Raw genomic sequence first — 15,844 nt, 5'->3', positions numbered from 1 at the left:
ATTGCTGTCACATGGATGTTCCTGTAAAGAAACACTGTAGCTACAGAGGTTTGGGGTGTGCGGGGGGTGTCAGCCTCCTGGGTCCCCAGCAGGGGGCGCGGTGGCATAGCGGCCGCGAGGCGGCTGGGCAGCACCGCGGAAGGGGCAGAAAGGAAGGGCATTCAATAAGCACGTGCAGCTTTCTGTGGGCTATAGGAAGGGGCCCAGAATCCCCCCCGTTTGGCCCCTTAACACCCATCACGTTCCTCTGCACATCTGTTGCCTTGGCTGTTTCCGAGGCTCAGGATGCAGAGACGGTGCCAGACACACACGTGCCCAGAGCTTCCTTTGCCGTTGCATCGATGGGCCTGACGCTGACGTGCGGGGAGCTTTTTCCTGTCCAGGTGACCAGGGAACCTTCCTTTTCTTCCAGGTGGAAAAGGATTATTCTTACTTGAAGGAGATTTGCGATCATCAGGCAGAACAGCTGAGCAGAACCAGCCTGAAGCTGCAGGAGAAAGCGTCGGAGAGTGACGCGGAGATTAAAGACATGAAGGAGACCATATTCGAGCTGGAGGACCAGGTGGAGCAGCATCGAGCTGTCAAGTTACACAACAAGCAGCTCATCAGTGAGCTGGAAAGTAAGTGGAGCCAAGCCCAGGGCGAGTGTGGGTCAGGAGGGAGGGGAGGATGCCGGTGAGAGGTCTTCCTTTTGCGTGCGCTGTGGTCTCCCGGGAAGAGTGGCGGTTAAAAGAGACAGTCATCAGTCTCCTCGACTGAGCTGCAAAGCAGGCGATGCAGAAGAAAGACTGTTGATCGTGGGCGGGCAGTGTGTGGGGTTAGGAGCACCGTGTGTGAGCCGCTGCTGACCACACGGCAGGTGCCAGCCGGTGTTGCCATTGGGCTCTGATGGATAGAAAGGCAGGGGGCAGGGGGTCGGACGTATTCGAACGGCGTGTGCTCTTGGCCTCAGGAGAAGACAATTCCAGCATGGGCCCCATGGACGGTTGGTATCAGATGACTTAGAGTTGTTACCCACTTCTCACTCAAGAGGCACCAGTATATGCCTTACTTGTGAACCGGCTGCTTGTTTTGAATAGGGAGGGATGTTTGTCAGAGATTAGTTAAACATTGCCTGCCTTGTCCAAATAAGCCTTATCAAATGATTGCATCTAATGTGTGTTCCCTTCGTAACAAAAGAATTAGCGTGCAGAGCTTTTAGTGGCACCGGCCTTACTGACAATAGCACGGCTGGTTGCCTGAGAAGTCCCCCAACGGGTACAGCCCATCCTGATTATTTGAGGAACCCTTATTTTCGAATTCACCTGCTTGCCCAGACTGACTTGTAACCCCCCAAACCAGTACTCCCAGCGCTCCCACTGCTGCTGGCGCCCGTGCAGAGCAGCGGAAAGCTTGAGCCTCCCGATGTGCAAAACGTCGGGACCAGAGGCCCACGGGAACGTAGCCCGTCTTTGCCACGGGAGCTGATCCTGTGTGCCTGGCGACTGTACGTACCTGCCTCGATCGTGGCACCTGGCCCCGTAGTCTCTGCCTCGCTCCGGTGGTCAGCGTCACAGCTACTTTGTGTGCAATATGGGGGTGACGACAGGACACTCAGCATCACTGTCACCCAGGCTCTTCTCAGAGATCACACCTGAGAGGACAGCAAAACACCTGACGCCGGACCGGACAAGTACACGTACAAGAAACAGGAGGAGACCTGTTTCGTTTGTATTTTGTTTGATTTTGCTTCAGTGATTTATTGTTGTTGAGAATTCGGTCATACTGTCCCCAAATCCTAAAAAGTCAGCACAGACACACCAAGAAAGCAGCATGTAATTACTGTCCAGAGCACATGTCAGGCCCACTCCCTCTAGTTACGTCATAATGTGTCCAAGACTGAAAAGAACAATGACAGACCTGCATCTTTTGAGAAGCCGTTAACGTCTGTTGGGGACGTTAGGGTGTTGATAGGTGTCTTTTCACCAGGAGATGCGGGGACACGAAAATCCATCGCGAGATGAACCACTCCTCCCCCTTAAGACCCTTCAGAGGAATGGACAGAAAGATAAAAAGAAGTTACGGAGCACTGTCCTTTTCTGCACCGTTGACCCCAAACACAAATCCTCAGGTCCCATGTGTGAACCTGAACTGCTGGGGTAGAACCTGACCATGTGTGGGTTTTTTGAAGCTTTTCTGGTAATTCCGGTTCATATCCTTAATAGACGAGGACAGCTTTGGAGGGACCGTGAGGACCCACTGGAGAACTTACACTACGTGTAACGGACGCGATCAGATTTAAACTGAACGACTCTTGATAGCAACGTGGAGAGAACTAGAGGCAGAGAGGGACTGAGGATTTTTTTTTTTAGTTTCTAATTCAATTTTATTTTACTATTTTTTTATTGAAGTAGAATTGATGTAGAATAGTGTATAAGTTACGGGTGTATAAGATAGTGATTCAGAATTTTTGAAGTGTTAGTCCATTTATAGTTATTATAAAATATTGGCTGTATTTCCCGTGTTGTAAAATATATCCTTGTAGCTTATTTTATACCTAATGGTTTGTACCTCTTAATCCCCAGCCCCCGCTTTCCTCTCCCCACTGGTAACCGCTAGTTTTTTCTCTGTGTCTGCGAGTCTGCTTCTTTTTGGTTGTATTTACTGGTTTGTTGTATTCTTTAGATTCCACGTATAAGTGAGATCATAGAGTATTTGTCTTTCTCATTCTGACTTATTTCACTGAGCATAACGTCCTCCAAGTAAGATGTTCTTTACTAGGGAAAGGAAGTCCAGTCCCCAGTGGAGCTGTTAACGTACACCCGCCAGATCCTTGTCACCCTGGGAGATTCTGAGTCTGTGCAGAGTCTGGGGCTTGAACATCTGCTCTTTTGGAAAGCTTCCCAAGTGATTCAGAGTTTTAACTGCAGTTAAGTCCCATGGCTGTAGAAACTGACCTAAAAGTCACAACGGTAATAACCAGCCATATCCGCTGTTACGCAAAAGCCCTCCCTCCACCTCACGGTGATGAAGGACGTTCAGGATGCCGCGTGCACTTCCAGGGAGGCCGAGAGTAAGTGTGTGAGTGTGAGCCGCTGTTTGCTCTCTTCCCGGAGCTCTGTGAGGCTGTGCCCTAACCTCACACCGCCGCTTTCCCGAATCATCCCGCTCTCTCTTGGAGGAGCCCCCGCCTCTGGCTCCCGTGCTCAGGACACTGAAATGGGGCCCCAGCAAGGGGTGGGCTTCAAAGCCTGTTGCAGGATCTGGGTCTGCTCTGCTTCCGAGCTTAGCTTCTCCCCAGAGTCTCGAGACTTTTCCAACTCCGTCTGCCTGTTCATTTCCAGGCAATGTGATGAAACTGGAGGAACAGAAGTCGGACCTGGAGAGGCAGCTGAAGACTCTGACGAAGCAGATAAAGGTGAGACGTGGTCACGGCAGGGATGGGACGCCCTCCATCATTTTACTGGAAGTGTCCCCGTTAACATAGGTTTGGACACCTTTGAGAGGTACCCTGATGACTCTCTGGCCCGCTGTGTATAGCAGGTTTGCGGGGCCTGGGCCCTGGAACCACGAACGGTGTGGCCGGGAGGGAAGTTCAGGCGGCCTTGATTTCAGGACGGGCACTCCGACCCCCGAGGGTGCAGCCCTGCCTGCGCCTTTTCCCGGCGGCGAGGCTGCTATGGCCAGCCTCGCTCGGGAACCCACCCGGCGCCCCGCAGCCCCTGCCCGGGGGCCGGCCTGACGCGGGCATGGACTGTGGCTCTTCCAGGACGAGACGGAGGAGTGGCGGCGCTTCCAGGCTGACCTGCAGACAGCGGTGGTGGTGGCCAACGACATCAAGTGCGAGGCCCAGCAGGAGCTGCGTGCTGTCAGGCGGCGGCTGCTGGAGGAGGAGGAGAAGAACGCCCGGCTGCAGAAGGCCCTGGGGGACGCGCGGGCCCGCGGCAGGTGGGTCAGTGCTGCACGCACCCTGGGCCGGGCCCACCTGCTCTCCTGGCCGGGGCCACCGACATCCACGCACGTGATGCTGAGTGTCTGTCCTGAGCCCTCCCCTCCCCTCCAGGTCCCTCTGCCCCCATCCCCGACCAGGGAATAACTAACCCCACGGCTAAGGAATAACTAACCCCATGACCAGGGTATAATTAACCCAGGCTAGAGAATAACTAACTCCCGGCCAGGGAATAAATAGCCCCACGGCCAGGGAATAACTAAATCCCGGCCAGAGAATAACTAACCCCACGGCCAGGGAATAACTAACCCTCGGCCAGGGAATAACTAACCCCACGGCCAGGGAATAACTAACCCCACGGCCAGGGAATAACTGACCCCACGGCCAGGGAATAACTGACCCCACGGCCAGGGAATAACTAACTCCCGGCCAGGGAATAACTAACTCCCGGCCAGAGAATAACTAACCCCACGGCCAGGGAATAACTAACCCCACGGCCAGGGAATAACTAACCCCACGGCCAGAGAATAACTAACCCCCGGCCAGGGAATAACTAACCCCACGGCCAGGGAATAACTAACCCACGGCCAGGGAATAACTAACTCCCGGCCAGGGAATAACTAACTCCCAGCCAGAGAATAACTAACCCCACGGCCAGGGAATAACTGACCCCACGGCCAGGGAATAACACCCCACGGCCAGGGAATAACTAACCCCACGGCCAGGGAATAACTAACCCACGGCCAGGGAATAACTAACTCCTGGCCAGAGAATAACTAACCCCACGGCCAGAGAATAACTAACCCCCGGCCAGGGAATAACTAACCCCACGGCCAGGGAATAACTAACCCCACGGCCAGGGAATAACTAACTCCACGGCCAGAGAATAACTTACCCCCGGCCAGGGAATAACTAACCCCACGGCCAGGGAATAACTAACCCCACGGCCAGGGAATAACTAACCCACGGCCAGGGAATAACTAACCCCCTGGCCAGGGAATAACTGATCCCCCACCAGGGAATAACTAACTCCCGGCCAGGGAATAACTAAGCCGCTGCCAGGGAATAACTAGCTCCATGGTAGAAATATTCCGCTCAACACCGTCACCACCATTCCCGGTGGTGGGAAAGCTCGTCACTCGAGGGGACAAAGTTTTAGCCAAGTCCCCTCCAGGTTTGGAGGAAAGGATGCTCTTACATCTCATTGTCGGTCCGGGCAATTCGTGTTGGTCACCCTCACCCAATGGGAGAAACTTGACCGCTTCCTGGGGCCTGGCCACCAGGTGGAGGCCTCACTGTCCTGGCCCAGGACCTGCTTCTGTATTAGCAGCCCCCGTCGGCTCCCTGCAGAAGACCTTGAAATAAGGCACTTTATTAAAAAGGGTAAGCATGGAGAGCATGCGTCCGGCTGATACGTGATTCTTCCCTTCTGCTCTCGAGGGGAACATCACAGTCTGTTACCCAAGCAGGCCCTTCTTAACAGCGAGCCTTCAGAATAAGCTGTTCCCAAAGTGAGCCCAGAGTTGGTTATTGTTTAAAATTTAAATGGTTTACAAACAAGACTATCAACAGTATTTTAGGCTTCAGCTAATGCAGTGCTGTCTTTTTCCCAATCAGGAGTAGATGTCTTTGACGTTGAGATTCTTGGTTATTAGAAGTTATTTTGAATTTTTGGATTTCTCTCAACATAAAATGTAGTAGAATTTAAAAATCAGATTTATTAAATTCTGGATGCAGATTTGTACAGTTTGCCCTTTTTACCTGTTTTCCAGGGTTGACAGGGGCTGGATTCTGAGCCTCTGGGTCTGATATAGTATCATGAACTTCACAGCAGTGGAAGGCATAGATTTCTGCTCAGAATTCTCTTTTGATTCTCTTACCAGACTTGCTTCAATCAATCTGGCGGCCCTTTGTTTATGAAAATCAAGATCATAATTTTATAGTCACACCTATACCCTCTGGCCACCAAAAGCACGTGAATTTTAAGGGAGAAGCAGAATAGGAAAACTAGATTTCATAGTGTTCCCTATTGAAATGATTGTGAGGTCATCCTGGTTTGCTTTGGTGTCAGCTTTTGTTTATTTGTCCATGTGTCTTGCTTTTCTATTGTGTGTCTTTGGAAGAGGAACCACATCATAACCTGCATTGCTTCATATATATGTGAATTTACAGATAAATGATAAAAGACAAGCCTTGAGTTTAAGAGGTGGCCCTAAATAAGTTATTGTATGGGATGCTGCATTTCTTACTTAGATTCTAAGATACAGGTCAGATTATACAACTGGAACCCTGATACCATAGGAAATCTGCGTGCATCTTGACAATTTAGGGCCCCATGTGCTACATCCAACATTTTCAAACTTAGGGTCACTTTTTTTTTCAAACACAGTATGTTTCTCTTTTGATTTTCCAGTGATTTGCAAACCTACCTCCTAATTCCAGCAGTTTAATCCCTTATCACAAAATGTTTCAAAATTGGAGAACTGACACCAGTTCAGAACATGGCATGCTACTGAAACCCTGCAGGCGTCCGTGGGTTTCTTGGCTGTCATTGCCCTTCAGATGAGTGCCAGAGTGGTTCCTTGTCCGATTTTGCGCTGCCCCGGCTAGCTGCCCCTTCTAAAGCATTGGGTGTTGGAAAGTTACTTGCTGATGGCTCCACCTCTTCCTGAACCTACCATGTGAGCCAGACTTGCAGCCAGCTGACACCCTCCGAGATCCCAGAGCCGCAGAGGGTTTCCATCTTGGCTGCCTGGGTTCTTGACTTTGACAGTCTTCTGACGAGAACTCAGAAGTCCTTCTCGGTTCAGCCACAGCCAAAGAACTTGCAGAAAATTCTCTGATGGGGTCCTCCAAGTACAACCAAGAGAAAGTAAGAGCATCAGAAAAGCGACTTGATCGTGACCCTGGATGGACTGATCCGCATTCTCATCAACTGGCATTCGAGAGATCATAGGCCAGTAGGAAGGCAGGTGGGGTGCCTGGGTGTGAAGGCAAGTTAGCGTTTATTACCAAGAACTTAATAGTTGAAGTGGAACATTACTTAATGTAGTAGTTTTAGATGATTCTAAAGCTTAGCTCATTAGCCATCTTCAATCCTGTGATGTTTTCAGAGGTATTTTTATTTTGGAGTCAGAATAACTGATGTTAAGATACATGGGAAAATGAGGCTCTGGTCTCATCTTTGCCACCAACTGGCAAGGTTTTCTTCCCAGACCGAGCTCCTTCCTCTCTTAAATGAGAAGGTAAGGGCTTCCCTGGTGGCGCAGTGGTTAAGAATCCGCCTGCCAAGGCAGGGGACACGGGTTCAAGCCCTGGTCCGGGAAGATCCCACAGGCCATGGAGCAACTAAGCCCGTGCGCCACAACTACTGAGCCTGTGCTCTAGAGCCCACAAGCCACAACTACTGAGCCCGCGTGCCACAACTACTGAAGCCCGCACGCATAGAGCCCATGCTCCGCAACAAGAGAAGCCACCGCAGTGAGAAGCCTGCGCACCACAACGAAGAGTAGACCCTGCTCGCCGCAACTAGAGAAAGCCTGCGCACTGCAACGAAGACCCAACGCAGCCAATAAATAAATAAATAAATATATTTTTTTTAAAAATGAGAAGGTAAGAGTAGGTTGGATTTTAAGACCCCCCCTAAGCTCTGTTCTGAGACTGGTTGGTCAGGGAGCTTTTCTCTGATGGGGGAGTCAGGGACACATGTGCCCCCAGTACCACATTCCCATCGCAAGCCTTGGGTCTCCCTTACACAGTGTCATCTCTGTATTGTAGCTGGGCCGTGGACCTCCTCTTTCTCTTCCAGAAATTTGAACAAACCCGTGTAGTTTTTGTGGACCTGAAAATGATCTGTTTTGCCAGACACAGAAATTATTGGATGGAAGGATAATGAATAACTTTTTCAACTCTGGCTGCTTCTTGTTTTGAACCATTAAGAGAAACACAATGAAATTAAAACTTTCACCAAAGTTAAAACATCAGAACTTTTTCCTGAAAAGTTGAGTCTTTGGGATTTAGAGAACACACGTGCAGCTCGACTTAATGCCTTGATGGGCCACATGCAGCCTTTCTAACAGAAGACACTGTCGGTGATATGTACATGACACGGGCGTCTCAAACAGTAGCAGGGAGAGACCTTTGTGTGCCTTCTGTTACTCTGACACAGTATGGACCATTGTTTTTATGGTGACTCATTCGATTTTTGCTGTATGTATCATATGACACCAATAAGCAGCCTCTTAAAGAGTTAAACACACTGAATGTCTGTGCCTAAATAACTGTATCAGTTTCTAAAATAGAACGTCAAAGGTTCCCAGTGTGTTTAGCTTGTACCACTGGTTCTCTCGTTGTCACCTCTGAACTGAGCAGCATGGCGGCTGGTCACTGCCAGACTCTCTGGAATTGGCTTTTAACTCTGTGTGTGCACACGTGCATTCTGCCGTGACGTCAGCTGTGTGCCTGTGCGCCCTGTGTGTTGTTCTTACAGCTGTAATGTGTCACAGCCGCTCGCTGGGTGTCTGGAGCTGTCACTGGAAAGGGAAAGTAGGAAGTTGGAGGCATAGCTTCTTGGGTCACTGAGATGACTTGTCCAGCTCTCTCCCTGTGGATGCTTTGATACAGCATCTCCGGCCCTCCAGCGAAGGGGCCAGTTCTCGTGGGGATTCCTGAGCAGTTTCCAAGTGAACCTCCAACTGTTGGGGGCCTCTGGCATTTTATTTGCCCCTCGAAGTAGAAACCGGTCCTCTGGTATCCCAGCAAGCATAATCCTCTCACTCTCATACGACTTATTTTTTCATAGCTTCAATTTGCATCTGTGGCATTAGAGCTGTAGCCTATGATTCTAAAGAGCTACGTCTGCTTCTCTGCTCCCAGGCCTCTGTCTTTACAGATTTGCTTTAAAAAGTGGGCGTGAGCTTCCCGGAAGCCTTTAGAATGTGTATACTGTAATAGTAAAAGAAATATTTTTTTTTAATTTTTTTATTTTTTGGCCTTAACTGTAGGACAGTACAGGGAAGCACGAGCCATTCTGTCAATTACAGGGACCTGATTTGGTTGGTCTTGGACATCTCTGCCGACACCCTTGTCTGTTGGTGACGGTCTAGTGGGAGGAGCCCAGCGTTTTGAAGTTTTAGCATTTTCTCTGTCTGAAGACCTTTGACTTCCAAAAGAGATGGGGACAGTCGAAATTCAGACGTGCTGCTCTGAGCTTTTCCCCGTGGACAGCGCCAGCTGTTAGTCCTTGTGTGTGTAGACTAAGGTAGTGTTGCGTTAAGTAACACCTTTACCAGCCTTTGCCTCCCATTTCTATTTTCCAGCTCCATGGTCTCTGTCAGCTATAGCAGAGCAGGTGGTGGAAGAGAGGCCGCCCAGCCCTTGCCATGATGGGAAACCACAGCCATTTCTGTGTGAAAGGGGGAATGTGTAGAGGAGAAATAACCTTTTGATAAAGAACCAAACGGTCTCCTTAGAACAGCCACTGTTGCCCAGTCATTGCCATCAAGTCTCTTTACCTTTTTTTTTTCTTTTTGCATTTTGGAGTCAACTCTGCACAAAGATGATCCTTCCCTCTTTTTTTTTTCTTTATTCTTCTCAGAAGATTCAGCAGTCTTTTGTTTGGAGCACAAAATAAAGTTGTTCTGCAAAACAAAGTCTGTCGTGAAAAAATTTTTGAGATGCAGCCAGAGTGCTGAGCGAGGGCCGTGGCGTTGCACGTGCAGAGTGAACACAGCCCAGGCTGTGCTTTACTTTTCTGGAGTTTATTTTTATGTTTCCTTTTGAATACAGTGTCTGATAAGCTTGGAATTAACACTGTTTTAGGTGAAATAGGAAGCCGTCTGCATGACGTCTCGTTCTGAAGAAGTTAGAAAGCTCTGCTTCCTCTGTGTCAAGTCTTGATTTCACCTTTTCAAGCTGGGGTCTGACTTCCTTCAGCTCGTCTGAAACAAGCCACCACCATGTTTTGGGCCGATTTCCAAAATCTCTTTGGGGTTCAATATGCATAGATGTTTGCTTGATTGTAAAGGATGTAGTTGAATCAGATAAGCTTCTGTGGTGATGATGCTAATTGGAATTGAACTGAGAACTAACGAACAACAACAAAAGCCTTGTAAATAAAACTCACCCTGGAAATCTAAAGACTTTTTCAATCCAGAAGCATAAACTCAGAGGGATCCAAGATCCAAAGTGTGACTTGAAACTCTTGGAAGTCCGTACATTTGTTAAGATCTGGGTCCAATTCAGCCTCTATCCGGCAGAACTCATTGCAGCTCTCGTGTGAAGAACTTCTAGACCATTAGCTACGTCATCAGGAAGGTGAGACAAGATGGGATCCACGGAAAATTAGGAACAGGAAAGCCCTTTAACTCAGGAGGACATTGTGGGTGTCAATTAAGAGAGCACAGAGTCACTAGAAAAATTCGACTTGGTGACAGAAAGAGGAGAGGTCAATGTCCTCTCTGTAAAAATAGTTGTGACACTCGCTGGAGTTGTCCTAGTGGGACAGGAATTTATATACTGGGAGATCTTTACCTCGGACTGAGAATCCTTAGAATGATATAAAACTCATTTGCCGAGTGTTTTCAAATACAAACAAGAAAAATGCAATCGCAGCTTCAAATGCACAGCTGTCTCTGCCACACATATTTTGATCTGTCTTTCTCTGGGGACTGTCGAGTATTTTTATATGTAAGCGTTTACGAAGTGCTAAATAAACATGTCGTTATTTAGAAGAGTCTTTTGCCTGATTTTTAATCACTGGCCACGTTTCTGCAGGGCCTTCCGGTCGCTTTGTTCTCAGTTTTCCAGGGTGTGTAGTTTCAGAACTTCAAAGCCACGTCAGATGACTGGAATTGAGGCAGAAGCAAACAGTATTTTCAATGCAAGTTGTAGATAGGAGGTTGATTTTTAAGTACAAATGTTATTTTTTTTAAATGATTTCATTATTGGAAACGAGGGCAAGGAGCAAATATAATAATTTTGCATAAATGAATTTTTAATTAAAGATTCTGGAGTATTGCAAAGTACAGGACATGGTATTTGAAGTCTAGAACTGTCTTGTTGAAATTTAAAAACAAATAGTAGATTGTTTGATGATTTACTGTATTGGATTTCTTCTTAATTATGAAGTAATGTTTTGGTGAACCAGTAATAAAATGGAGGCGTGAAAGAAAACTACTCATCCTTCTCCCCCTTGAGTAGCGTCCTGGAAGGTAATCAGTATTCTTCATCTGTTTTACACACATAATCTCTCAGATATTTGGTCTGCTTTCTTTATTTAATCTGATGTGAGGAGTGGGTCTTCTTCTTCCAGATGGACAGCCAGTCACGCCAGCACCGTTTATTATATTACCATACCATCCTTTGCCCACAGAACTGAAATCCCACCTTGACATCGTTCATTTCATCCGTTTTTAGAGAGACTTTCCCAGTATGCTCTTGTTCTTTTTTCTCTGGAGCTGATTCTGCTTTAAACTGTCTTCATGGGATTATTAGATTGCTAATATAATTTTTTACACTCGGCCTTTCACCTTAAAGTGTCATCTTTCATATACTTTCCTGAATTTTATTGTATTCTGAAGGCAGATGCTTTTAAGTTTCTAAATCTGTTTCCTGTTCTGTATTTACAAATGTCTATTCTCCCTTGAGTGCGGTGACTCTTTTCAGTTTATACTGTGAAATCTATTCATAGATCAGGGCCTGTTTTTTCCCATCACTTATTCTTGCTTCAGTGGATAAAAGTGTATCAGGGCCTGTCACTCACCCAGGATCAGTGTCTGGATTCTGCCTCGATCTGTGCTCGCTCTGCCTGACTGCTCTTGAAATCTTCTTCTCGTATCTTAAACTTGAAGGAAGCCTCTTTAAGGTAGATTTCTGTTGCATGTTGGAGACACAGACAGGGCAAGGAGGAGTGCAGAGGAAGAGGTGCCAGCGGGGGAAATTCACCCGTGTCTGGTTTCTTCTCTGTTTGGAGGAGACGGCATGTAGGAGCTGGTTTTCGGGGTCTGTTTTGCTTGGCCGTTGTCCATTTCAGGCATGTCCTGTGGCCTTTCCCCATCTGCCCCTTTTTACTACTGTCCTTCGTGCCAGGAATCAACCACCCCGGCCTCCTTGGACAGGCGTGTCTTTCTTTGTGTCACTGATCCTTTGCAGGAGGGGTGCTCTGCCTGTCCCCCAGGTGTTGCTTCCAGCCCTGGCCGCCCTCCAGGACCCGGGGCCTCAGTGGGGTTTCCCACATCTTCAATCTCTTTGCAAGGGAATCGGGGTAAACCGGTAGTATTTTTCTCATCACCTTCCCCCATTTATTCTCTGCGTCGCAGAAATTCTTCAAAGTCTGAGGCACGGACATGCTATCCTTCTGTAGTTTCTCCCGATTGTGGAGGCAGCAGTGGTGTAATGCGACGTTTCCCAAATGTAGTTAACCTTTGAATACCTTAAAACTAATTGCAAGCAATAACTCGCATGTCCTTGGATCAAAACCAACAGCATCGCCGAGCTGTGCCCTGTGTGATGACCTAAGAGCCGTAGAAAACCGACACTATTTGAAGATTCTGTTCTGTAACCAAACAAGGGAAGCCGTGCGTTAGAGGCATTAGACAACATTTAATAAGTAAGGGGGGGCTTCCCTGGTGGCGCAGTGGTTGAGAGTCCTCCTGCCGATGCAGGGGACACGGGTTCGTGCCCCGGTCCGGGAAGATACCACATGCCGTGGAGCGGCTGGGCCCGTGAGCCATGGCCGCTGAGCCTGCACGTCCAGAGCCTGTGCTCCGCAGCGGGAGAGGCCACAACAGTGAGAGGCCCGCGTACGGCAAACAAAAAAAAAAAAAGTAAGGGGTAAGTGCAGGCATAGGTACGTGTACCTGTTTAAATACCAATGAGAGGTACAGAAGGTAGGCAGCAGTCAGCAAGCAGGGGGCGTGGTCCACAGGCAGGACACACCCCCATCTCCTGTGTTGGTGCCTCGGGTGACCTCACATACAACTGACTCTCTGTCGTTCTCAGAGATGGGTTGCCACCTCCTAAGAGCAGAGTACCCCATAAAAATAAAAGCAAGGAAAGAAATATTGGTAGCATTTTTCTTAAATATACATTAAACAAATTTGGAGAAGTCCCATCAGCATTATTACTTTTTTTTTAAAGAGCCCTTTGTGCCTCTCACAGGACACCCACGCGTCATAGAAAAACCTGAGAAAGGCATGTCAAACAGCTGGGTTTTCACCCCAGATTCACCACATACAAGCCTTATGACCTTCATCAAGTGTTTCATCTAAAATGAAGGATTGTAACTTACGGAGTTTTTGCAGAAAAGTAAATTAGATAATGTTTTTAAGACCCATGGTATGGGCCGTGGAGTTACATATCAGACACAGATTTTTTTGTGGAAATTATTCATTATCAGCAGAGTTGTACATGCTGGGAGCAGACGGGAAACATGCCTCGTTTCTGTGGTTGGTTAAACGTGGTCCCTAAATGACGCAGCTGTCTGAGCTGCACCTGAGAAGCAGACTGCGCAAAGCGTAAGAAGAGCAGCTGCAGGAGGCTTTTGTGTGCAGTTGTATTTACAGCACCGTGCAAGCTGTCGTTTTGGGCGATTCAAGGGATTTCCAAGGCTCCGTTGGCTATACGTGTGAATTTTACTTTACACATCAACCCGAGAGCTTCTCGTGTGTCTTAGGAGGCCGTAGCTGACCGTGAACAGTATTTAACCCACAGTGGGCCCTTGGAGTGTTTCCTTAGTGAATTGGCTAGTGTACACCTGGTTGTATGCTTGAGTATTTCTTAGTATCCTTTATAGAATACAGAGTATTCTTCTGCAGAACAGAGGGAATGTCGTACTCGGTTTATCGCTGGGGTTGTTGCTGGTCAATCCCAACAGTCTGAAGCCAGGCGGTGTCCCTGCTCACTGTTACAGTGCTGATGGGACCAACAGCGTCCTATGCGTCTTCCCCCTACACACACACACACACACACACACACACACACACACACACACACCCCTATGCGTCTTATCCCTAGACACACACACACACACTTCTGTGGGTCTTCTCCCTAGACACACACGCACACACACACACACACACCCTATGCATCTTCTCCCTAGACACACACACACACTTCTGTGGGTCTTCTCCCTAGATACACACACACACACACACACTTCTATGGGTCTTCTCCCTAGACACACACACACACCACACACACACACCCCTATGCTTCTTCTCCCTAGACACACACACACTTCTATGGTTCTTCTCCCTACACACCACACACACACACAAACACACACTTCTGTGGGTCTTCTCCCTAGACACACACACACACACACACACACACACTTCTGTGGTTCTTCTCCCTAGACACACACACACACACACACTTCTGTGGGTCTTCTCCCTAGACACACACACACACACACACACACTTCTGTGGGTCTTCTCCCTAGACACACACACACACACACTTCTGTGGGTCTTCTCCCTAGACACACACACACACACACACTTCTGTGGTTCTTCTCCCTAGACACACACACACACACACACGCACACATATATCGCTGTTATGTAACGTGGTAGGTCTTTAGTCCAGTAGCTTCGTTAACCTACTTAAACAACTGGCTGGGTTTTCTCACACTCATTCTTGCTGTCCTAGCCCAGCAGACTAGCGTTGCTAGTGTGGAACGCTGCCCTTGATACCTGAAAGCAGTGGGGCTGGGATTGGTTCTTGCATCCTTGCTACTTCCTTATGGTGTTGAAACGAGTCCTCTGTACCATTTGATGTTGTGAGTCACAGAGAAACTTAGGTAATCAAAGGGAGCATCTTAGCGGAATGTAATTTTATTCTTATTAAATAATCAAGGAGTGAAATAAAAGTGGATTTTTAAAAACAGTCTTCCTTTGAGGGGTTCTCTAAATCCTCCAGGCCAGGTGGCAGGACGGGTGCATGGATGGGTAAGAAGGTGCCCTCTTTATCACCTTCCTGAGAATGGCTGGGACAGAAATGAGAGGTTTTTTCCTTGCTTGTACCTTACCTGATTTCGCTCTCTTTCTTCCTACTTACCATCTGATTTTATACTGTGTGACACAACAGGGAAAATAACAAGAACCAACCCCATTCGATTAAAAAAAAAACACAGGGCTTCCCTGGTGGCGCAGTGGTTGAGAGTCCGCCTGCCGATGCAGGGGACACGGGTTCGTGCCCCGGTCTGGGAAGATCCCACATGCCGCAGAGCGACTGGGCCCGTGAGCCATGGCCGCTGAGCCTGCGCGTCCGGAGCCTGTGCTCCGCAGCGGGAGAGGCCACAGCAGTGAGAGACCCGCGTACCGCAAAAAAAAAAAAACAAAAAAAAAAACACACAAACCCGTACCAATTTCTGAAATACCTGATATTTCGTTCCAGAAAAGTCATCAATTTACTGATTTTTTTTTTTCACTCGAAGGGACTGTGAAGACAAGAGTGTAGGGCAGTGTGACTAAAGTGTTTTAAGTTCTGTTTCACTTAAATTTATTCTACTCACGTTGATTACAGAGCAACAGGAGAAAGCTTTGAGGATTAAGGACAAGTAAATTCAACCGCAGAAGCTTATGAGTAGCTAGGTTCCTTTCAAAAAGATCAATAAATGAATATTTTAAACTTCCACTGACCTTATTTAAAGTACACTGCCGGAGTATTCTGTTTGAGCCATTCTCATAAATTAGTCATCTTTTTGCAAAACAGCTGTGGCAATTTGACACAATAGAAAGAGCAGTGATTTAGGAATGGGAAGTTGGGAGGTGTTGTCTTGGCACATTCACAGGGAGATTAAATGACAGGCTAACGTCCCCTGGATGAGGAAGCCATGCATGAGAGGATTGACGCAGATGGTCTGTCTTTAAGAGGCTCTTCTATGAGTCTGTGCTGCAGTCTGGAAACCACAGA

The 15,844-nt window shown here is 47.9% G+C and overlaps 1 protein-coding gene across 2 annotated transcripts in view; it reads left to right on the top strand.

Annotated features, from left to right (window-relative positions):
- SPECC1 (sperm antigen with calponin homology and coiled-coil domains 1) overlaps nt 1-15,844 on the top strand; it is a 136,041-nt gene that overhangs the window by 55,324 nt on the left and 64,873 nt on the right. Inside the window, exons 3-6 of one of the 2 annotated variants that reach the window (XM_081218757.1) lie at nt 413-620; nt 3,324-3,397; nt 3,749-3,927; nt 9,247-10,650. In XM_081218757.1, coding sequence (XP_081074883.1) covers nt 413-620; nt 3,324-3,397; nt 3,749-3,927; nt 9,247-9,313 — 528 coding nt within the window. In that variant the 3' untranslated portion in view covers nt 9,314-10,650. Of the gene's footprint in view, nt 1-412; nt 621-3,323; nt 3,398-3,748; nt 3,928-9,246; nt 10,651-15,844 lie in introns of those variants that run through there. The other variant, XM_081218756.1, reaches the window with a different exon arrangement.

The sequence above is a fragment of the Mesoplodon bidens genome (genome assembly GCF_964165515.1).
Source record: "Mesoplodon bidens genome assembly, chromosome: 19".
NCBI classification, from domain to species: Eukaryota; Metazoa; Chordata; class Mammalia; order Artiodactyla; family Ziphiidae; genus Mesoplodon; species Mesoplodon bidens.
Note: the sequence above shows the minus strand (reverse complement) of the source record. Positions and strands in the feature narration are given on the sequence as shown.